Consider the following 22,740-nt stretch of genomic DNA (forward strand, 5'->3'; position numbering starts at 1 on the left):
TTCCAATCTCACCGTCTTTTCCACAAGACAAAGTTGTAGGCAAGGAAATTTCCTATGAGAATGGCCTATCGAGGAAAATTTCTTGCCCCGTGGGAGTCCTGCAGATAGCGATTTATCCAAATTGACACAAATAGCCCCGCCCTCCCCTATCGTTTGAAGATTAAATTAATTAAAATAGATTGAATTGATTTAAAATTTATTTTTAAAAAAAAGTAAAAAGAGGTGAAATGAGGAAAGAAATGGATGGAATGGAAACCCCCCAAAATTTCCACGCCTTTCTTCGCACATTTTCCCGCTAGATCATTTCTCGTGGGAGAAGAAAGAGAGACATGTGCTCTAGGTCAAGTGGAGTCTCTTGAGGAGGATCGTAAATAAAATTTGCGCAGTTTTAGTACCGAAAAGCCTCACCGGCTAAAATGAGAGTCCCCACGAAACAACGACTCATGATTTATGACTATTTAATTGTCACCGAATTTTCCTCCTTTTTAGGTTTGAGCGCATTGTTGGGGGAAAATTCGTATATATAGGTGGGTTTTTTGCTTTGTCGCTCACACACATATTCAAGAGAGAAAAAAAAACTTAAATAAGGAAACAATGAGACCACGTGTAGAAAAGTGAAAATTGAGAAAATAGCACAAAGAGAGCAACAATCTCACGATCGAGCAATATTTGAAAATAGACAAATTGTGATTCTATTTTCTATACAAACTACATACAGTACACTCCTCCATGAGGGGGTGGCCGCGAAGAGAACGCATGTGTACGCTTAATTTTCCATCGCTTTCCCAATCGTGTGGAAAAACTATAAATAAATTTTTTGGCTTTATTTTCGCAATGGCCCTCTCTCATAAAATTGCTTACCGTAAGGCCTCTGGTGTGTAGATTGAATATTGATAGAAAGAAAATAAATAATGGAGTACGCGTATACGAAATAGTCAGCGATTGACGTCGAGAAAGTTAATTATATTATAGCCATTTTCCCAATTGGGTTATTCTCACATCAGAGCAAAATTTTCCTTCAGAAGATTAGCAAGGAGAAAAATTTGTGATCAAGAAAAAAATCACGATTGAATAAAAATAAATCAAACATGATCTATTTTTTCCTCAACATCACCACGAAAAGGTCAAAATTTCGAGGGTTTTTTTTTCACTAAAGAAAAAAATTCTATTTCATCTTGTTGGAAAAGTGCGAGAAGGAAAAAAAGAGGAACGGGTGCGAAGAAAGAAAATTGCGAATGACGATATTCCCGAGAAAACTCTCACACATACAATGTACGAGTTTTTCTTCATCTTCCTTTTCTTTGAAAGATAAACACACTGCATGGCTTTTTTGGCGCGCAAGCGTCTCATGGATGGCTTTCCTCTCCCGCTCTTTTTTCGCTAAAATTGACTTCTGACTCGTGATCATGATCGCGCGCAGAGAGCATCCGCAAGACACATACGAATTAGTTGAGTTTAGCGTAGCACCGACAGTACACTTCTGTCTACCTACTGAAGAAGATATTTTGTAGATAGTTTTTTTCTTTCAAAAGTTGGGTGTAGTTTTTTTTTGTCGTTCCTATCCCCCACTAATTGGAAAACCTATTTTCCGTTGCACTTTTTTTCGGCGGCTTTTTTACACCATTAAATGGTTCTGCGCAAAAAAGAAACCGTGAAAAGTTGAAAGAAAATTGCTAAAAGAAATTTTTTGCTCTGATCTTTGAGCGAGTGACGTTGTGGTGTGTGGCTTTTCATCGGAGATTTTCCTCATAATATAGATAGAACCCACTGTGAAGCCTTGGTGAAGTTGTGAGCATGAGAGACTTACCTAAAATAGTCAACAAAGATTAACTTTTAAATTAACACACTGGTGCTGAGACAAGAAAGAGAAAAAGTGTTTTAGTTCTCACGAAATTAGGAAGTTATTTTGCGAAAAATTCTTCATGTGATACGTCCCAAGAAAATCTTCTCTGGCAAGAAAGGAAATTACGATTTAATTTTCTCATCGAGTGAATTGCAGAAAAGTTCTTTTTTGGCGTTGGACGACCAACTGCGTGATATAATTTGTGAATTTATTCATCATCGCAAAGAAAGTAAGTTCAAGGCGATGAAAAAAATTAAGCAAATTCAAGTGCAATCATTTCGTGCAGACAGTGCAAATACCTTGCGTTCCATCATGAAGATTATTTGAGTTAATTTTCTTTAAATATCCGGCAATAATGGCCAAGAATATCGTGATTATATAATATCCATTTGTTGCGTTCCTCAAACGCAATCTCTGCCAAGAAGTGTGTTAAAATGTATCAAATATAATTAGAGATTTTTTTATTTGTTATAGTTTAAGTAATTTATTGCGTGCACTACATTCTTTAGACTAGATGGAGGTGTTCAATTTATTGCTTCAAAAGTTCAAGAAAATCTTTAGAATAATGAGCTTTAAAGGACGTTATGCACTGAACTCCTAAAATTAAAATAATTCTTCTTGTTTTAATTTTTTATTAGATACTCAAAAAAGCGTGATAATTCATACGAAAAATTGTTGGAAAAATTATGAGTTTTCCAAATAAAATATGAATTGAACGTGAATAAATTTACTTCGGTAGGAAAATTAATTTCTTCGTAATTTTCGTGGAAGAAATTCGCTTTTCTCCAAAATTTATTATGTTTCTTTTAATGATTTTTCTTAATTTATCTGTTATGAATTAAAAAATGTTTATCTTTTATAAATTAAATGAATGTCAAAAGTTAGAAAAGAAACGTCAAACGTTAGAATTGCAGAGATAAATTGTCAAAGGAATTAAGGAATAAAGGAGGTCGTTTAAGAACTAGAAAATCTATCTCAAACCTCTTCAAAATTGATTCATAACTGATTTAATTAACTTCAAATTTATGTCTTTAAAATTTAAATATTTAGGTAGAAAAGAATAAATAACCGTCAACTAATACGAATACAGAACAAAGATTTTTTCACACATGCATGTGAGAGCATTCGGAAAATGCGGGAAATTCTCGTGATTGTGTAAATTCCACTGATCAAAATCCATCGTATAAATTCTTATTCTGCAAGAGAAGCACCCAGAAGCACTTTTCTGACATTCTTCGTGAGAAATTCATTTTCGCAACACCTACACGACAATTTATGTGGGGATCTCTCTTACTCCACAAGCCCACCTACTTCACGTACAGCCACTTCGTCACATCTTGAGGCTAAATCAACATTGGAAAGGATGATAAAAATAAATATTGACGCGAAAAGTGTTCTAATGTGCAATTTGGAAGTTGACAAAGTGGCTGTACGTACAGCAAGACAAGGGAATGACAAGAATACATGCGAAAATTTGTGTGAGGAACATTGTGAACAATTTGAAAATACTCAGGATTCCAACTAAAAATATAATTTAAATAAAAGGCACGAAGAAGAAGAAACTGGATTAATGGTGATTTGCAAAGGCAGCCACACAATCAAATTTTCCCCCCATTAAAATTCTGCGTGCTCTCACCTCGTGCACTCGCACACAGCTTTTAGAGCTTTTTAAATCCTCCTCGTGGTCTCTGTTTATAGAACCAGAAATAATTTGAATTGAAAATTCATAAAGTGCAAACAGAGCATGAGAATTTCATGAAGAAACGCTCCTCTTAGTGCTACACACAAAAAATCACGATGCGAAGAAAGATGAAATCATCTTTTTCCTCCCATTTTAATTGCACCACCAAATTGACCTAGAAATTTAGTTTTGCTCATCAATCTTTTCACTCTTCACTCATTAAATTATTTCCCCTCATTATTGCAAAATTAAAATCGTGAAGAAAAAAAATCAAAACTCTCCATTTTTATTGACCTTTTATGTCGACAAAGAGAATCAGTTTTGCGAAGCGGCGCAAAAAAAAAACAACAAGAGAGCAAGATGCGATGGAACATGTGTTTTCACGAAGAAAGTTAACTTTCAATTTCATCCTTAACCACCAATTTAGTGAAAATAGCTCGCCCCATGTTTTTCGCGCCGTGCTGTAAATTATCCCAAAAATACCGCTCAATCATCTTTTACTTTGTTTTTTTCTTCTCTATTTTGTACATAACATATTAAAACCTCAAGTGAGCATCTTCAGCAACATTTGGTGGTAAATTCAAAAATACCAACCCATAAGCACTGAATTCTAAATTTATTTCATCGTACAATCTTTTAATAGCCCTAAATTAAATTGTCTGTATCCGCGAGATAAAGTACGACTCTCTATGCACCATATTAGAGCCAAATTAGTAGAAAAATGTGGTCAAAAAATGTTTCCGTATTAAATATGTTTTGTAAACATGACATTTAAATATGTATATGCGTATACAGTCAGGTATTGATTAACGTCGCATGGGATATACTCTTTCCACTCATTATTATGAATGGGTGGAAAGAGTATATCCCATGCGACGTTAACCAATACCTGACTGTATTTTGTATTATGACAAGGCCACGAGAGTTTTCCATTTATTAATGAATGTTTATTATTAAATTTTCATTAAAATCCTTTGACTTCTTGGTGAGAAAATGAAAAAGATTTTGCTAGATTCGAACCGGAGAACAAAACCTTGAGATTATGTTGTCGAACGTGTTATGCTAATAGTTATTCTAATGGAAGTATTAGAAAAAGGAATTTTAATGTTTCTGTGCATTAAAGAATGTTAGACAAATTTGAAAAGCTCCTAATGTTAAAGCCTAGGCTTAAATTCTTAAATTCTCAAAATCTAGATGTTAAATTTAGAATAATGGAAAAATCAATCAAAAGCAATTACAAAAAAAAACACTTCAGTTTGTAAATGAAAGGTGTTTATTTGTTTCTCTATGAAAGCTCTTTGTGAGAGGAAACAATCAGGATACATGTAATATTGTGGAGAATAAAAATAATAAATAATAAATCGATAAATAAACTTCCAATTTTCTGGAATAGGGATTATCTGAGAAAATTCTGCAATGATTATTTGTCTAAAAATAAATGAAATTACGTCACTATCGTGATTTTTTATCAATAAATCTACTAAACATACGTGTTAATGTTTCGTCGATGTTTTTGAAATAGTTTTGCATAGATTTGCATTGTTGTATTTGGAAAAATATTTTCAAAAATTCCCTATCAAAAAAAAAATTTCTATAAAAAGGTTGAAAATTGAATTTTTCAGACAATTTTGAAGTCAGACTTCGCGAAAATTAAAAAAAAAATCTGGACATATCTGGGTTAAAAATCCCTTAATTTTATATAATTTCACGATAAATATTTTAATCTATTGGTTAAAATATTGGAAAATCAAACTCGCACCTATCTCATAAATTCAGAGTTTGTATAATTCTATCCATACTGACCATATGTGTGAAAATAATGTTGCGGGAAAACATGTGTGAGAGTATGTATTTGCACGAAAAATCTTCATGCTTGCCCGCATGTTTGTACGCATGAGACGATGAAACTTGGACGGAGATTCAGGAAAACCAAATGATCAATGAGAGGACAATATTTGAAAATTTTCGACTTCTCTCACAATAAAAGATATATAATGAACGAGACAAACGGGCCACACATGACTCTTCACAGAATCCAATACAGACTTTTCTTCGGCTTTTCCTGCACACTCACACTCATTGGCACAAGCTCACATGCTGTTTAGTTTTCACACGAACGGCCCTATTTTGGTCACGAGAGAGTTTCTCAGCTTTTTCTCAAGACACACGAGAGAGTTTTTCATTTCAAGAGACTTTTCTTTTTCTCTTGCAATTTTTTTTGTTGTTCTTAAATTCTCTATCAATTAGTTAATTGTTTTAAGATGAAGAAGTCACGAAAGCGCATCTTTGGGCACTGAAGGAATAATTTGTCAAAATATCGTAGGATTTTTTGTAGAACTCACCTGAAGGATGTGAGAGATGAAGAGATTTTTGCAGTTTGATGCAGTTACTATGGCCTCGACACAATGCATTTCCCAAATTCCACCTCATCACTTCTTCCTCACGTATATACCTTTGTTCTCGCACAGAAGATTTGGTGTGCGATCTAAATAGATAAATTAGAAAATAGAATCTATTTGTGAATTGTAGTTCAATAAAATCAATGCTGTGCTCGTCTTAAACGAACGGATGTTGCGTGTGAAATTAATTTAAGAATCTAAATTCTGTGGAAGTTATGAAAAGCACGATGAAAGTCTTTAGCTGTTCCTAAACTCTTTTTGTGGATAAATTTTTAGCAAAATAGGTTATATATTGTCTTTCAACGCAACAATCCCTGGTTCGAATCCAGCATTGTCAGTTTTTTTTTCTTGGCCAAAAATCGTCAAATAAAATAGTTAAACATTAGAATTGCTTTGAACATTATATAAATGTACTGCTCATCGTGTAGAGAAGTAAGTGTTGAAATCAAAGAGAGAAATATTTATACGATGAGTGCAAAGTCCTAATAAATTAGCACTACGAGTAGATCCCTTAGAGAAAACACCAAAGAGACATTCCTCAACACGTCACAGTTGAGATGATCTCATCTCACAGATGGACTTGATCGTTTTTTTTTGCTATAAGCCGCACACGAGAGTTGTGTCTAAAAATGACCATGCACAAAATGATAAGACATACTGGCAATTGTTCAGGAAGGATGAAGATTTGTGCGAGTTTACAAATGAAATCTAATATTAAACATGCACACTGTGAAGACTTTTGTGGCAGGACTGTGTGAAAAATTACTCATCAATTTGTTATTTTATTAAAGGTTGCTAAAAGTACGACAAAAACAGTTAAAACATCGGCTTCCCCCAAGAGAAAACCCTCAAATATTGACGAAATTTGGGACGAAGTTCTTCTAAAGCAGCTGGTGAGTTTTTTTTTGCTTTGTTTTTTTTTTTTTAATTAGTGAATACAGAATATGATTCATCTCTCAATGGGCTTAATTGGCAAAATTTCTTGACAAATAAAATTTATTATCTAACCCACCTCAACAGTTGGAGCAAACAACAAACTACGAAGAGCGCCGAAAACTACGTGCTAGACTTAAGCAAGTGATGGCGGAAAAGGAAGGTCAGTTTGCATTTGAGAAACACGTTGAAGAGAATTTTTGAAAACTATCCACTTATTTCTTTTTTTTATATTTTTTTCTCTATTCAACTCTCTCAACACACACTGAAAACTTTTTTTCTAAACTTTATTTTTTATTTTTTGAAAACATAAACTAAAATTTGACAAAATAAACATTGGCATTATACGATAAAAAAAACATCTTTCATTTTTTTTTGGGATGGTGTTGGTTTTCTTACAACAAATTTTCGTTCTAAAAAATTTTTTTATCAATTGGATTTTCCAGACACAGAATTAATTTTGAGATGATTTAAAAATCTTTTGAGCACGCAAGCAAGAAAGACAGAGAAGACACAACATTTACAACTTATTTTGAAAAGCAAATAAGTTTTGCAAGAAATCAGGCTTCAAGGAGAATCATTTTGCATTCATTAGGCAAACGCATTACTCTTCCACTCTTTTATAAACCTTATTTTCAGCTAAAAAGAAATCTTCACTTTTTTTTATTCTTTTTTACATGATTTCTCTCTCTTTCTTTCTCATCTCTTAATCCACGAAAAAAAATTACCAAACCACAATTAGCTTGTGCTGACATCGTAGCGAGTGTCAAGAGAGAATTGAAGCAGCAGCAGCTCGAGGAGAGCACAGAAGAAGAGGAGGTGGTTGAGGAGGAGGAGGAAGAAGTGGAGGAAGAAGAGGAAGAAATTGAGGAGGAGGAAGAAGAGGAGGAAGAGGAAGAGGAAGAAGAGGTAGTTGCTGCTCCCAAGGCAAATCCAAAGGATACGAAACCACCAAAAGCCTGCCCGAAGGAAGTAGCAGCGGCGCAAGTGAACACAAAAAGTCAGGGTGAGTCTCTCTTATTGCCCCTACTACAGGGACTCCTGCACAAGAAATCACCGCAACGATCTAACTCCAATCAGAGCACTAATGATGAGTGTGCTGTTCACGTGGAAGACTCCGGCACCGAAAGTGGTGAAGATTTGAAACTCCTTGCAGCTGGATTGCATGACACAATGGAGATGAATCGCCAGGATGCAACTGCGAGTCGAGCTGGGGTGGATCAGGGGCTCCTACTTGATGTTACGGCTGCCCTGGGACGGTTGGAGTCATCCCTGCGCGAGGGTAGGGACGTCAATCTCGACACGAAGAGACGCTCAACACTACTTGGGCTCGTATCACGCCTCCAGACGGGACTTATATCGCCCGATAAGATATCCCCGACGGAAAATGATCTCTCCTCACCGGAAGTGGAAGCACGTCCCGACCCGGGAAGACGACCATTTGGTGCTGCTCGATTTGCAAAGCGACGTACGCGACAAAATCGGCACACAGTGGGCGTGAGTCGTGAAGAGCTAGCTGATGCCCGAAGGTACATGGAGGACATGATAATGCGGGAGAATCAATCGAGTACCGGGACACCGGAGGCCATTACCACGCCCCCGGAATTCCCATATAATCTCCAGAAGCAAGCATCAGCAGGTGCATTGCTCACCTCTGAGCCCACAACTGTCCTCCAGCGCCCCAAGGAGTTTGTCAAGGAGATCCCCAGCCCTGAAATTTCCCTCCATAGCGCCCCATTGGTTCATATGCGTGATAGCAGGCCAAAGTTTAAATTTATGCGACAATCTCTGAGCTTGGATGCCAGTGTTCACGACACACCCCCACCGCCACCAAGTCGTCAATATCACGAAAGTATCTCTGTGGATTCATCGCAAACGCAAGTGAAGAAATCCATCCAGGATGCCGTGTACAGGGCTAAGAATAAGAAATTGGAGCATCAGAAGGCATCTGATGGCGAGGGCTTTCGCGTTGAGGAGAAAAATCAACGGAATCGTGTCAATCATGGGAAGAAAAGTGTGGCACGGAGTAGAACTCCTCCAGCTTCGGCAGCTCAGCGTTTGCTGGAAATTGCCACATCCGACGACACCAGTCGCTCATCGAAGAAAATAAAAATGAAGCGTGCCAACACAATTGATATCCCGAAACCCCTCAAAATAGCCCTGGCCGTGGGTGAGAGTGATGATGCCATGTCTGAGAATGAATTCCTCGGACAGAAAGTGAGTAAATCTCAAAATTCTCAAGGCCTCAAGACGGCCATTCAGGTTGGGGATAAGAAACCCGCAGGAAAGACCGTGGTGCCGGTGTTTCAGCCCAAAACGGAGAATGATCACAAATTCCTGGCGTTCATTCACAAGCAGACAGCAAATAATGGATTATCGTGGTCAAAGCCATCCAATGAAATTGGGAAAGTCCTCCCAGAGCCCAAGACTGATAAACATCACAACTGGAGCAATAAATTCGGCAATATAAAGAATACCTTTGAGAATGTGCCAAAGAATCAAACTCTAGGGATGAAGGTGACATCACCGGTGGGATTAAATTCTGCCAGGAATTTCTGGAAGACAACTGAATCCACTGTGGTCACGCACAAACCACTCCTGCCCAAGAAGACACCACCGATTGTGTCGAAACCACCGTGGTCTGGTGAGAAGGGCGTTGGGACGAAAATAGAGAAATTCGAAATTCCACCCCATCAACCCCAATCCCCACAACTTATCATCCCCAAACCAATCCCAGTGAATAAATTCTCTCATGCCCCCATGTCTGTTTTCAAGCCACTCCCACCCAAGAAGATTATTCAGCAAATTCCTCCCTTCAAACCCATTGCCCCCGAAGCTATCCCACACACTGTCCAACTTCCTCATCCCACAAATTCCACCGTTAAGCAACTTACAAATGGCTTTATGGACACCTCCGGAAGAGGAGCTAAGCCCCCATCGGGTTTGACGGCATCCTCACCAACGAGGAATCTTGCCAATTACCAATTTACCCAGCAGAATACCTCACCAAAGTCCCCGACCAATGTCCTTCCGTGGACAGCTAAGGTTGTGCCCGAGAAGCGTGTTCTCAATATTGCTGCTGCTAAATTCGAAGTTCCTCCCCCGCCAAAGATCCCCAGTCCAAGAAAACTCTCCCCACGATCGCAATCAATGAAATATCGCTCTACTCAGGAAACTTACGTCGCTCCCCAACCGCCAATGCCATCAAATCGTCTCTACGAGAAACGTCCCTCACTCCCGAATCCCGATTATTCCTTCTTGGATGACATTGACACATCTGGGTACGATGAAACCTACCACAATACGCAGATGAATGAAAATATCTTCCAAGTTAACCCGTCGTACGTGGCTCCGCGTTCTAAGCACATGGGTAGTGTACCGAATCTCACTGATTTGTCCTATGAGACGCCAAGGAGTTACACTGTAACGGACTACACACCACCAGGATGTGTCTCAACATGTGTCCCTCAGTGGACAGTTGATAGTCCTCGGGATTCCATAACAAATCCCAATGCTGAACCCCTGGTGCTCACATGCGAACGACCCGTTTACAGCCCGAAGCAACAGCAGGAGACTCTGAAAATTTTCGACTATCCAAGTCCAGTGTCTGTGTCACCGGCAAAATCCTCCAATGATGCCACTGATGAGTGGGATGAGGATTTAACGGACTCCACGGAGTACAAGGCTGTGTCGTCGCGTGTAATGACGGGACCTATTTGTCATTCAGCTGTAACAGTGAGCCACAAGACATCGAGATTGGGTGATGAGGATCCCAATGGGAAGGGTTCAGATGCCGCCAAGAGTCTCCATTCGGTTTTGCGTGGCATTAAAAAGGCTACACCACCGAATTCACCCAAATACCCCGCAAGTCCCACCTCGAGGAGCCCCACTAAGGGGCGACGCACCCCTCCGAGCCCAATTGTCCTCAAACCCCAGGAAGTTGTGCGGCAATCAGGTCCGAAGATTGTGGAAACCCCTGCAACACCACAAGCTACCCTACCCAGCCATATAATCTACAACAACGTCCATCAACGCTCACCACCGGAGAAGTTCGTGAGCACGTACAATCAAATGGCACGCGTGACGAGTACACAGTCCGGCCCAAATGCCCTAAGTAAGTCAGATTCATGGCATCAAATATGCCAGAACAGCAATAGAGCGCCTTCGCCAAAACACTTTATCGCTGACTCTAATCGTGGCCTGCAGCGTGCCAAATCCAATCACAATTTGCTAAGTGTGCCAAAGCAATATGAAGCTGGAATAGCACGTGAACAGCTATCTGAGAAACAGAAGACGGTGGCTGCTTACTTTAGCGGTCAGAAGTCACCATCGAGCATGGCTACGACAACAATAAGTGCAACAGCAAAGAAGACAACGATAAATCGCGTGAAAACATCTGCAAAGGCATCGATCAATAATCAAAATCCCAGCTCTGGATTGGCAAGAAGTCAAACGATGCCACATATCAGCAAAATCTATCTCCTCGATGAGGATAATGTTGAGGATGCCTTTGAAGATATCTTCAATTCGGCCTTGTAGACAAAAAGCTTTTTTATATATATATATGGAGCACATGCAAAAGAGATCATTCCAACTTTTGTAGTCGCAAGCATCAAAAGCTCTCTTTGTGTAAAAGAAAAAAAGAAGAAAGATTTTCCTCCTTCTCCCGGGAACGGAGTCAAATCCACAGTGACCACATTTGCGTAGATTTGTAGAGAATTTTTTCGTGTTACAAGTGAACACACAAATGAATGAAGACTCATTGAAAAAAAGCTTAAAAGAATGATATCATAGGCATCAAGATATTTTGTATAATATCAAAATGATCAACATGCTTTGACGCAATAACCACTTAGAATTTATGATATTTTGGGGGACATGACGGCTGTTTCACAAAGAAAAAAAATTAATACTCTTTTCAACAAGTTTAAGCAAGACACTTCTCTCTTCATTTTTTTTCTTATATCAATGTCTCGAGTATCTCTAATTAAAGTTTGGTGGCTGCTCTTCCGGGACAATGAATCAACCCCACGAATTTGCAATAAAAAAAAAGTTAAAATATTGCAAAGCTGAGAGCCCCGCGCTAAAAATCAATCAGAAATGAGTGAGTTTTCCCAGCAAAAAGAGCGTAGAAAAATTATTGCTTTTGTTTTGACTTTCCAACTCACACATTGTTCATTTTATATATACCCATATTTGGTCAAAATTGTTGGCAAACATTTTTTTTTAATTTTAATTGTATTTTATAAATTAAAATTGTATCTGGTTTATTGGTTAATTCATCAATAATAAACTTTTAATTCAAATGACATCTCTGATTTTTTAAATAAATTGATACCTGACGAAGGAGATAAACGTTTCCGAAATGTCTTGTTCCTTTTAAATTATTAAAGGATAATTGAGTTTACATAAAAAAAGAATGTTTTTATTCGTCAAAATAGAGCGAATATTCAAATAGTGCTAAACTTCAAGATTAAATATCGTTAAAATCTAGATGATAAATGTTACTTTTAGCTGTGTTTCTTTCAGACACAGCTTTTGTGTACCGAGCAAAATCGAAAGTCGTCAGATCGGGCTCAAACTTGGGATGAGCACGAATTAAGGTCCCCACATTCCAAAAAACGTATGCGCCAAAAAAATTTTTTTCCGGCCGGCCGGCCGGCCGGCCGGCCGTCCGGAACCTTTTGCTAAATTACAAGAGAACGGTAATAGATAGAGACTTGCGGTAAACGGCAAAGTTTAAAAGTCGACTGGAAGACGTTAGATTATGACGTCAAATTTTACCCCCCACCCCCGCGTCCGCCATTTTGAATAACCTCAAAATTTTGTTTTCGCTATATCTCAGCCGCTATTACAGCTAGAGGGCTGAAATTTTGATATGTTGTAGGGGCCATCAAGAGCTTTCCAACGATACCTCATTTTCGAAAATCGGTCAAGCCGTTTAGTCAATATGGCCGTCACAATTTTTCATCGAAAATCGACCATAACTCGAAAACGGCTTGACCGATTTTGATCAACCCGGGGTCAAATGAAAGATCTCAACAAACCCTACAACTCTCTAGAACATCCGAAGTTTCAAAAGTGACCGCTAGAGGGCCAAAAATCAAAAACAAAATTTTCGATGAGTTTTCGATGAATATCTCGAAAACGACGACATAAATTTTTTTCATTTTTTGATATGTTGTAGCTGACCATATTATCTAGCTTCATGCCAAAAATGAAGAAAATCTATGGATCCGTTCTCGAGATATAGCCTTCCAAAGTTGGCATGTCATATCTCGGGTTCTACATGTCCGATCTTGATCAACTCAAGCGCAAATGAAAGGTTTCGTGAAACCCTACAAATGTCTAGAACATTACAACTTCGAAAAATGTCCGCAAGAGGCGCTAAAATCGAAAACAAAGTTTTCGAAAATTTCGAACTCGAATTTTTCGAAAATGGCGACATAAATTTTTTTCATTTTTCGATATGTTATAGCTGACTTCAAGACCTTTCAAACAAAAAAAAATTTATGAAAATCTATGGATCCGTTCTCGAGATATGGCCTTCTAAAAATTTATTAGCGTATGACTTTAATACTATTCCAGACTTTGCGCGTATTTAAATTAATTCGCGTTCTAGTTTGCTCTCACAAAATTGGTACACTGAAAGAAACACAGCTCCCGTAAGCTTGGTCAGCTTACCAGTACATTTTTATTTTTCAATCTAATTAAGTATTTATTTGGTAAAAGATAAAAAATTCTAATTTGCAATTTAAGCCAATTAACTTTTCAAAAGGAATTTATTCATTTTCGGTTTCTCACCAGTCATAATATCACTGATATAAATTAAAAAAACATTCGAGAAATGTTTTACAGATTTTCCTTCGTAAATTTAAATCAACTGAAAAACAAAGTTGGAAAATATTTTCCCAGAAAATGCGTAAGCCAAGCCATCATTGTGCCTCACTTTCTTGCCTCGTCAAACAGATGCAAGTTTGGGCATTTCTCTAGAAGTTAAAAGAAAATATTTTCACACTAAAAATTATAAAGGAAATTTTCTAATGATAAATATTAAACGGTAGAAAATATCGAAAATATGATTTTTTTTATTAGAAATGTCAAACAAAAAGGAAACGTAAAGTATTATAAAAATATTAAACGCTAAAAAAGAATTGTCAATCGCTAAAATTATGTCAAAAGATAAAAAGCACAGATCGTTTAAACTAACGTCAAATGTATGAAAAGAAATGCCAAAAGTTGACAAATAATTACGAGAAATGTCAAATGTTCCAATGATAATGAATGTTGGTTCTAAATGACATATAAGAGCCTCAAAGTGAATAAACTCCTTAATAAATCATATAATTTCCACATTTCAATTATTAAAAGGTTTGTAAAGTTCCCCTGTTTAACTTTATTTAAATTAGATTATTTTAATTTTTAAAATAGACGACAATATTTATTTTTAACAGATCTAAAATATATTATTTATTAAATCAAAGAAAAATGCCGTGCCAACAATTAGAGCTAAAAATGGTATATTATAGTTTCTTTTAGACATCTTGTAGTATATTACTTCCAAAAAAAAAAAAAGAACTGAGAATTATAATTTAGAGTGTGTTTTAAAATCCTACTTTTTACTTCTTATCTCTATTTCTCACATTGTTTTTCTCACGTAAATCCTCACAATCATGCGCCAATGCTTTGAGTGTCTTCGAAAGCTTGCTGCATGATTTCTCTCCGCGCGATCAATTTTTAAAATCAATTTTTCCCTTTTTTTTGCCCTTCCATCAGCAGCAACATGTCCCTCATTGTGTTCCTGTTGTGTTGTTTTCATCCATTTTTTGTGTCTTGTTTTGTGTGCCTAAAAATAACCATCCAAATGGAAAATCATTATTCGTACAATCCCATTCCTCAAAACATTTTTTATTTTGTATAGTTTTTTTTTGTTCTTCCTTCCTCTGTGAATTGTCTCTCATGCAAAGAATCTCCACTCACAGAGTTTTTCCAATGTGACAAAAGAGAACTCTTTGATGATGATTTTATGATCAAAAATAGACGATCTTGGCATTGATTCGTCGACACAGTCAATTTAATATTAACCCATCAAGAGGGGGGAATCTAAATTAATTTTCAAAATCACGTGTTTCCTTTTCCTCTCATCAGAAAAGTCTCATGCATTTTCCCACAGTCTCAATGTCATGTGCAATTTTGTCCATCATCTTCTAACTAATTATATATCTTCCCATTTTCATCTTAAAACACATTTTCTCCTTTCCGTTTTTTCAGTGTTTTCTTGTGTGGACTTTTTTTTGACTTTTTAATCATTTTTTTCCTTCTTTGTAATATCTTCCACTCAACTAATGTTTTCTTGTGCATTTTAACGCTCTTATATTCTTGCAAATTCCAGAACTGACGGCCGAAACTGAAACCACAGAAGATGTTTCTAAAAATGAAGACGATGGAGTCATTACAACGACAAAAAGTAAGATTTTGAGGAATTTCTTTGTTAAATGAATGCATTTCTCATGAGAAACTCTTTTTTTTTTGATCATTTTTTTTCTTTAGCAATTACCACAAAAACTGTTCAATCGAGAGTTGCTGCCAAGCCAATGTCTCCCTTTGCTAAGTTCCGCCAGTTGGATAAGCAAAATTCAGCAACTTCTCCACTCAAGTAAGTAAAAAGGAAAAAGCTTAAAATTGAAGACGTTGTTTTAAGGATAAAATAAATAAAATACGTAGAATTATTTTGAGATTTATTTTCATTCTACTCTGGACAAAAGTTTAAAAAGAAAAATGTCTTAGAAAATCTCAAGAATTAAAATGATTCTTAGAAAAAGTTGTCCAGTGTAGAAAAATTAGATTGATTTTGAGATTTTTTTTTATCTTAAGAGCATTATAGTTTTTTCTTCTTTTTTTCACCCGCATCATATTAGAAATTTCCATCTTTCTGTTCCTATTTTTCTTTTTTTTTTCTTTTTTGGAAATTAGTGACTAACCCCGACAAGATTTTGTTGTCATGATTCTACCCCCCCCCCTCACCTATCATTTAGCCAAGTAGTTCTTTATGCGACCTGTTTTTTTTTCTTCTTCTACAAGCTAAAAAACTGAACCATCTTTCTTTAAAGTAAAATAGAAAACTTATATAAACTCTAATATTTAGCTCCCCATTAACACCTTCAACTCCCAAGACACCTGGGGGATCTGCAGCCCCATATTTTAAGTTTACCGACCCAGCGTTAAGTGCTCGTGCCGCCACTGTTAAGGAACAGCTACTGCAGTGGTGTCAGAATAAGACAATGGAATATGAGGTACAGCCAGTCAAAATTGCAAAATCAAACTCAAAAAACAACCTTCAACAATCAGCAACACTTAACTTATATGGCCGTTTGATTACTCGTCTTTCATACATATTTTTTTGCATCTTCCTTGGCCCTGTTTGATATTTTTCTTTTTTTTTTTTTTCAAAAAAAAAATGTTTTCTTTTAAGGACGTGTCTTAAAAATTTTGTGTTTTTTGCTGTGTACAAAAAAATGTTTTTTTATTGTTGCAACAATATTGGAATTTTATTTTTCCCTCTTTTCCTCCCAATTTTCCTTCTAATCTTGTCTTTTCTTTGTCCAAATTCTACCCCTTGAGCTTTTTCCTGTTTGTTGGTTTTATGCGAGCATTTCATTCATTTTTTGCATGAAGGTGTTTGCCAGGTGTTTGGATGGTGATTTTGTGTCTAGTTTAATTTGTAATTTATTTCAAGTTGTGTTTATTAAACTATTCCAATCAACTTTGCACTTAAGCTCTACCAGAAAAAGGAGAGGGGTTGGTTGATACTTAACCAATACGAATATTTTACTTAAGATCTTCAGCCAATAAGTGAGAAGTTCTAACTCTTCTTCTTATTTATTAGTATTTCAACAAAAACAGTTTTTAGGAGTGAATTCTGGAAGATTTGATGTATGAAAATTGAAGGATAATTGTTTAAATTAACCTTGCATCGAGATTTTACCAGCTAATGGGCGGAATTCACTACTCAGTCGGACTTAAAAATTTAAGTCGGTCTTAAGGTTTTAAATCAGTCTGACTTAATAATTTTAAGTCAAGCTTGAAATTTGTAAATTGGTCTTAAAATTTGTAAGTCGGTCTTAAAATTTTTAAGTCAATTTAACAAATTGCATATTTTTCAACAAATTTTACAAATGTTTAATGTTTGGAGATTGTCAGATACACTTGTTGGAACTTAAAAAATTGAAAAGTGTACTTACTGATTAAACTTTTCAATTTTTTAAGTTCCAAAAAGTGCATTTGATTATCTCCAAACATCAAAATTTGTAAAATGTTAATCTGACTTAAAAATTTCAAGACCGTCTTAAAAATTTTAAGTCAGACTTTAAAAAACTGACTTAAAACCTTAAGACCGACTTAAAACGAAAGCCAGTATACCAATACCCTTTGCCTGAATGTATAATTGCCAATTATATAATTTTCTTTCATATTTTTTATCATTTAAAAATTATAATTTGTAAATTTGATTTGAAAAGAGATCTATTCGAAGGTAGGGCGTCAGTGCAAGGTAGATTTGAATAGAGCATAGCTCCTCCCCAATTTCTTCAAACTAGTGGAGCATTGTTAGTGCGATATTGTCAAAATATTGCAAGAATTGAGCATGTTACACAATCCAGCGATGTTTCGATTTATTCGAATGTTTCTTCTAAAACTTCCCATCATTTGCATGATTTTTCTTTTATGGTTTTAGGATAATTTGAAAAATAATTTTCATTTGTTTTTGAAATCTTAAACTTCTTTGCATGCTAAAGTTTCTTTGTTACTTTGAGGCATTTCTTGAAAGATGTTGGTTCATTATCATTGTAACACTACAATGTTATGTATAATATTTTGTGAATTAAATGCTTTCTCATATTAGTTCCTTTTCTTACTTGAGGAACTAATACAGCTAAACTGAATTTACATTACAAAAATAAATGAAAGAAAATATTGTAATTAATTGACGTAAAAAAAACCTTTTCAGAACGTTCAAATAACCAACTTCTCTACGAGCTGGTGTGATGGATTAGCATTCTGTGCACTCATTCATCACTTCCTGCCGGACGCTTTCGATTACAGCGCCCTGACACCTCAGCAACGCAAACACAACTTCACACTCGCTTTCCGAGTGGCTGAGTAAGTATCCCCTCGAAAGGATTTTCCATTCAAAATTCAATTTTTCTTTTAAAAATTTAATTTTGTAAATTTATTTAATTTTAGTGAGAAAGCCGGGATCGCGCCCCTTCTCGATGTCGAGGACATGGTTATGATGCGAAAACCCGACTGGAAGTGCGTTTTCACCTACGTCCAATCGATCTATCGACGCTTCCGGAATGCTGAATGAACAAAAAGCCATCTTTCAGTCTTTTTTTGTTAATTAAATTGTAGGAAAAAAGAAGTAGTCAAAAGTCTCCAAGAGTTGCATTGTTGCTAAAGCCATTTGTTATCAGCTCGTGTTCCCTTTACATACTTATTTTACAGCCCCTCCCCTAACCCCAATTTCTCTTTCAATGTGCCCCCAAGAATATATTTTTTATGATATAAAAATTGTAATATTTTCTAATATATAATATAAAAAAAGAAAAACAATATAGAAATAAAAAAAAGAAACAATATTAAACAATATCGTGATGAAGAAAATTTGTATGAAACTTGCATAAATCTGTATTTATTAGATGTTTAGATTTTACTTGAGAATCTTTTTCTACCAATATTTTGTATTGTGGTGCAATTTATTTAAAACAAACAATGAAAAATCTATTAATATTTCAATATGTTGATGAAAAAAAAAACTCTAAAAAGAAAATTACAAAGAACCCTGATGTTGGGTTTAATAATAAAAAAAATGATTTGCTCTCTAACTTTATCTTCTAAACTAATGAAGAAATCAAACTGACTAAAATGTAACTCTTTTACTGTGTTTTTTGTTAATATTTTTTTTTTCACCTCTCAATGAGGAAAAGCCGCAGAAAAATGTGTAATAATTTAACCAAATAATTTTTACAGAAAAAAAAATAAAATTGAGAAAATGCTTTGAAGTAAAGTAGTCGTGCAACATTTCCGCGTTGAATTTTTACTTTTTTCGGAAAATGTCTCATCAAAATTCTCAGTTGGTTTTGGAGGAGAAAAGCTGCCGCATCTGCTGGCAAAACTACCAGCCCATCGTGGATTTGGGATGCAACTGTCGTGGAGGTTTGAAATTCGCACACGAGGATTGTGTCCGACGTTGGTGTTTGCTTTACCTCCGGAGTAATGTTTGCGAAATTTGCCGTTCCCCCTTCCGACGAATTAGGTAAATGTGAGAAATTTTCTCTTTTTTTGTTGCAAAACTTGTCAAAATTATTGAGGTAATTGCTTTATGAGTTTTTCAACAAAACGAATGTGAAAGGATAACGTTGATTTCATAAAAATTCAATTTTTAACCAAAATGGTAAAATTTAGTAAAAAGTAAATCGGTAAACTGGTAAACATTTTACTATTAACAATTTTTTTATAAGACGAAAGTTTCTAAACTTAGGGGCAGGCAAATTCATGCAAAACAATAAATTTACGTATGTTTACCAAAGATGGTAAATGATTGTACATTTTTTACCACCAATTTTTTTAATGTAGTTTTTTCTTAGTGTTGCGTAAATTTTACCAAATTGGTTACGGTTTCTTTTACTAATTTAAAAAAAATATAAGTTTTAACACGTATTTTTGCTCTTTGTATTGTATTTAGTATCTTCGACAAATTTTCTTTATTGACTTTCAAGTCCATTAGAGGTTTTATTTTCACAAAACGTAAATGAATTTGATCAAAGGAATTAAAGAAAATAATGGTTTTTGAATTTTTTACGCACTTTTAAAGAATTTCGGATGAGAAAAACTTTACTGAATAATTTTTTAAATAAGACTTGGAGAAAATTTCAAATGATTTTTGAACGAATTAGTATAGAATATTGGTAAATTGTCGTGCTTTTACCAAAGTTTAAAATATAATTGCATACCTACCTGTATTTAACTGATATGTTTGAAAAAGAAGGACTTCTGTGTAGAATCAAAAACGTATATCAGGCTCGAGCTTGACTTCATAAAATTTTCAGAAATTGAGTAAGTAATAAGGGAACGCACTAGATCTGTGGTTAAAGTAAGTACATAATTGATTGCGTATTTTTTACCGACACAATACTTTTAATAAAATGCATTATTTTCAGGTAAAGTAATGAATTTTTTTTGATTATTTAGGTTACTTATTTCGGTAAAAATTTGCCTAATTTATACCGATTTGGTTATTTTTTTAGTTTACGATTTTTTAAAGCTTCTTTCCATAAAAAAAAACAAAAATTATTGAAAATGGTAAATTGTGTAATTTCGTATAATTTTTATCAATTAATGATTTTTTCTTTTACTCTAGTTGATAAACACTGTAAAAACGTAGATATTTCTTTAGTAGAAACGAATACAGTAGAAGTCCACATCAACGAACAATCGAATGTACTACTTTCGCGTATTAAAAATAATGCGCGAGAGTAGTACATCCGATTGTTCGTTGATGTAGACTTCTATTGTATTTTAGTTTCTACTAAAAAGTAGTTAAAAAAATTATTTTGTCTTTTAAAAACACGTAAAAATGACTAATTTTTATGATTTATACGCCCTGCAATTTTTTCTTTTTAATGAATATTCGAGTACAAATTTTCTTTTTCATCAGGCCTACACAATTTTTTTTGTAGTTTATTAAAACCATGTATATACTTACCTCTTAATTCCTCTTTCTTCCCATTTAGCTGCTTTCCGTCGAAATTCCCGAGTTTGCTCTTTTTGAGTATCTTCCACATCGTGATGGCTACCATAGTTGATTTAAGCATTGACAATGTATTAAAATTGGTATAGAAACTATTTAAAAAAAAAATTTAATGTACTTTCCTGATTTTTAGATAAATGAAACAGGAGCGATATTGGGATCGAATGGTTTGTCTTGCTCTGATATTATCTTCATAAAACACTTTCTTCTCCACGGTGGGTTTTATTCGTTTTATTCAATAATTTGTAATTCATTTTAGTATTTTTTAAAGTGTTTTTGAACACGTCAGTAATTCAATAATTGGATTTATACAATTTGAAATGTCTTTAGGCTATTTACTTCTTTGTAATTGCGACTGGCTTCTGGGCTTTTTAATGGGATTTCATTGGGAGTTTGATTGGTAGCCCATGATAGGAAAAAATATAATTACTTGAAGTCAAAATTATCATCGCATTGGTAAGTTGAGGAGACCTCGCAATCGATGGTGGGATTCTGAAAGAAAAAATTGGAAACAGAAGGAAAGGAAATCTACTTTACGACAAAAACAAAATTATGTATTAGTTTAGATGAAGAATAAAAATAAAATAGCAAATCACGATATGACGCACCTCATTGATTGCCTCGATGTTGCTCTCGTCGTGGCAGGAAGTCTCAATATTTCGCATCCAAGCAATAATGCTGTTTCGGGAGCTGTCTGAGTACATCGTTGGTGCCACCAAGTCTCGTCCGAGGAGACTCATTTCCAGATTAATGTTGCTCTCACGGATCTTCGTAATCTTAGCAGTGGTTTTCTCAATTTGCTGCTCAACCTTTGCTACGGCATCATCCTTGAGGATATTCTTCAATTCATCCCTACGTTGACGATACTTCTCACAGTTCTCCTCGATCTGTTTAATCTCAATCTTTCTACCCTCAATGGCTTTGCGCACTTGTTTGTTCTCCTCTTCCAGTTGTTTCTTCATCTCATCATTAGCACTCTGCTTCTTTGCAATCTTCCTGTCTAGCTGAGCGTCCTTCTCTCTCAACTTCTTAACGTCTTCCACCTCCTTGAACACACGGTTCATTAAAGTCAATCGCTCTTCCTGAAGACGATTGATTTTTCGCTCAAGGGATTCCTTCTTAGCGGTCTCGGCTGCCCATTTTGCCAAATTTTCTTCCTCCTTTTTCTTTATCTGCAAATTAACATTTGCCAGCTCAGCCTTTAACGCCTTCATTTCCTTCTTCTTATTCCCAATATTCATCTTCTTTGCCTCAATTTCCCGTGAAACCATTTTACGTTTTTCCTCTGTGACAATTTGCTTCTTCTCCAATTCAGTCTTCAGAGCTGAATTCCTATCGGTTAGCTTCTTCAACTTGGCAGTGAGAAGATCCTTCAGCGCTTCATGATCTTCCAAGTTGACAGGTGTCTTTTCTGCCAATTTGAGAGCTTTCCTCCCAAACACCACGCCTCCTGCTGTAGATTTCATCTTCCCCATTTTCGCCTTAAATTCTGCCTTCTCCTCCGCAAGATGTTCTTGTATGAAATTTATATCCTTCATTTGCCTTCCAATGCAATTGGAAACCAAATTCATCCTGAAAATAGAAAAGAAGTTAAGAAAACAAAATTCACAGAGAGTGTCTTCTCAAGACCACTCACTTCTTCTTTATTTTGTCCTGCAGAATTGTGCTTTCTTCATGGGAAACGTAAAGCTCAGCATTGAGCTTTATAATCTCACAATACTTTTCCATTTTCACCTCGGTAGCTGCTTTCAATTTAGCAACTTTTCCCTCCAACTCAGCAACATTTTCCTTCCCTTCTGCATTGCCATCGTCCTCCATTAGCTCCTGCTCTGTGTTCTGGGAACAGGAGGAACTCATGATTTCCGGAAGTTTCTGTGTGGACGGCCATGTTGGGGAAAGAACAAAATGAAGGATGATTTTTCACGAGAAGAAAATCTCTTTTAGCTGAAGAACTTGTGAAAACAAAGCTTAGAACTTACCGGAAGCTTGATATCAGGCTTAATATCAACTGATGTGAAAATTTTTTGGAGTTTTCCAAGAGTTTTCTTCAATCGATCGAGCTTTTTACCTTTTCTTC

The 22,740-nt window shown here is 35.6% G+C and overlaps 2 protein-coding genes across 4 annotated transcripts in view; one reads left to right on the forward strand and one right to left on the reverse strand.

Moving 5' to 3' along the window:
* The window catches only part of LOC129790968 (titin), a 33,630-nt gene extending 14,694 nt beyond the window's left edge, over nucleotides 1-18,936 (forward strand). Inside the window, exons 7-14 of one of the 3 annotated variants that reach the window (XM_055828828.1) lie at nucleotides 6,715-6,816; nucleotides 6,944-7,019; nucleotides 7,599-10,970; nucleotides 15,249-15,323; nucleotides 15,407-15,512; nucleotides 16,002-16,149; nucleotides 17,862-18,013; nucleotides 18,098-18,936. In XM_055828828.1, the coding sequence (XP_055684803.1) occupies nucleotides 6,715-6,816; nucleotides 6,944-7,019; nucleotides 7,599-10,970; nucleotides 15,249-15,323; nucleotides 15,407-15,512; nucleotides 16,002-16,149; nucleotides 17,862-18,013; nucleotides 18,098-18,221 (4,155 nt within the window). In that variant the 3' untranslated portion in view covers nucleotides 18,222-18,936. Of the gene's footprint in view, nucleotides 1-6,714; nucleotides 6,817-6,943; nucleotides 7,020-7,598; nucleotides 10,971-11,849; nucleotides 11,961-15,248; nucleotides 15,324-15,406; nucleotides 15,513-16,001; nucleotides 16,150-17,861; nucleotides 18,014-18,097 lie in introns of those variants that run through there. The other 2 variants (XM_055828829.1, XM_055828830.1) reach the window with 2 other exon arrangements.
* A 1,945-nt stretch (nucleotides 18,937-20,881) lies between these two features.
* On the reverse strand, nucleotides 20,882-22,725 carry LOC129790971 (uncharacterized). Its single transcript, XM_055828833.1, has 4 exons — nucleotides 22,643-22,725; nucleotides 22,300-22,535; nucleotides 21,272-22,235; nucleotides 20,882-21,155 (listed from the first exon to the last, which is right to left on the reverse strand). The coding sequence occupies exons 2-4, from the start codon at nucleotides 22,518-22,520 to the stop codon at nucleotides 21,090-21,092; spliced, it is 1,251 nt and encodes a 416-aa protein (XP_055684808.1). The 5' UTR covers nucleotides 22,521-22,535; nucleotides 22,643-22,725; the 3' UTR covers nucleotides 20,882-21,089.
* Nucleotides 22,726-22,740: the final 15 nt, after the last annotated feature.

The sequence above is a fragment of the Lutzomyia longipalpis genome, chromosome 2 (assembly GCF_024334085.1).
Source record: "Lutzomyia longipalpis isolate SR_M1_2022 chromosome 2, ASM2433408v1".
NCBI classification, from domain to species: domain Eukaryota; kingdom Metazoa; phylum Arthropoda; class Insecta; order Diptera; family Psychodidae; genus Lutzomyia; species Lutzomyia longipalpis.

Excerpts from the sequence above, each read along its gene's own strand:
- LOC129790971 (XM_055828833.1), bottom strand. The coding sequence starts at position 22,520 with ATGAGTTCCTCCTGTTCCCAGAACACAGAGCAGGAGCTAATGGAGGAC. Across the intron at positions 22,236-22,299 it reads CAGGACAAAATAAAGAAGAA|GATGAATTTGGTTTCCAATT; the intron begins GTGAGTGGTCTT and ends TTCTATTTTCAG. Across the intron at positions 21,156-21,271 it reads ACATCGAGGCAATCAATGAG|AATCCCACCATCGATTGCGA; the intron begins GTGCGTCATATC and ends TTTTTCTTTCAG.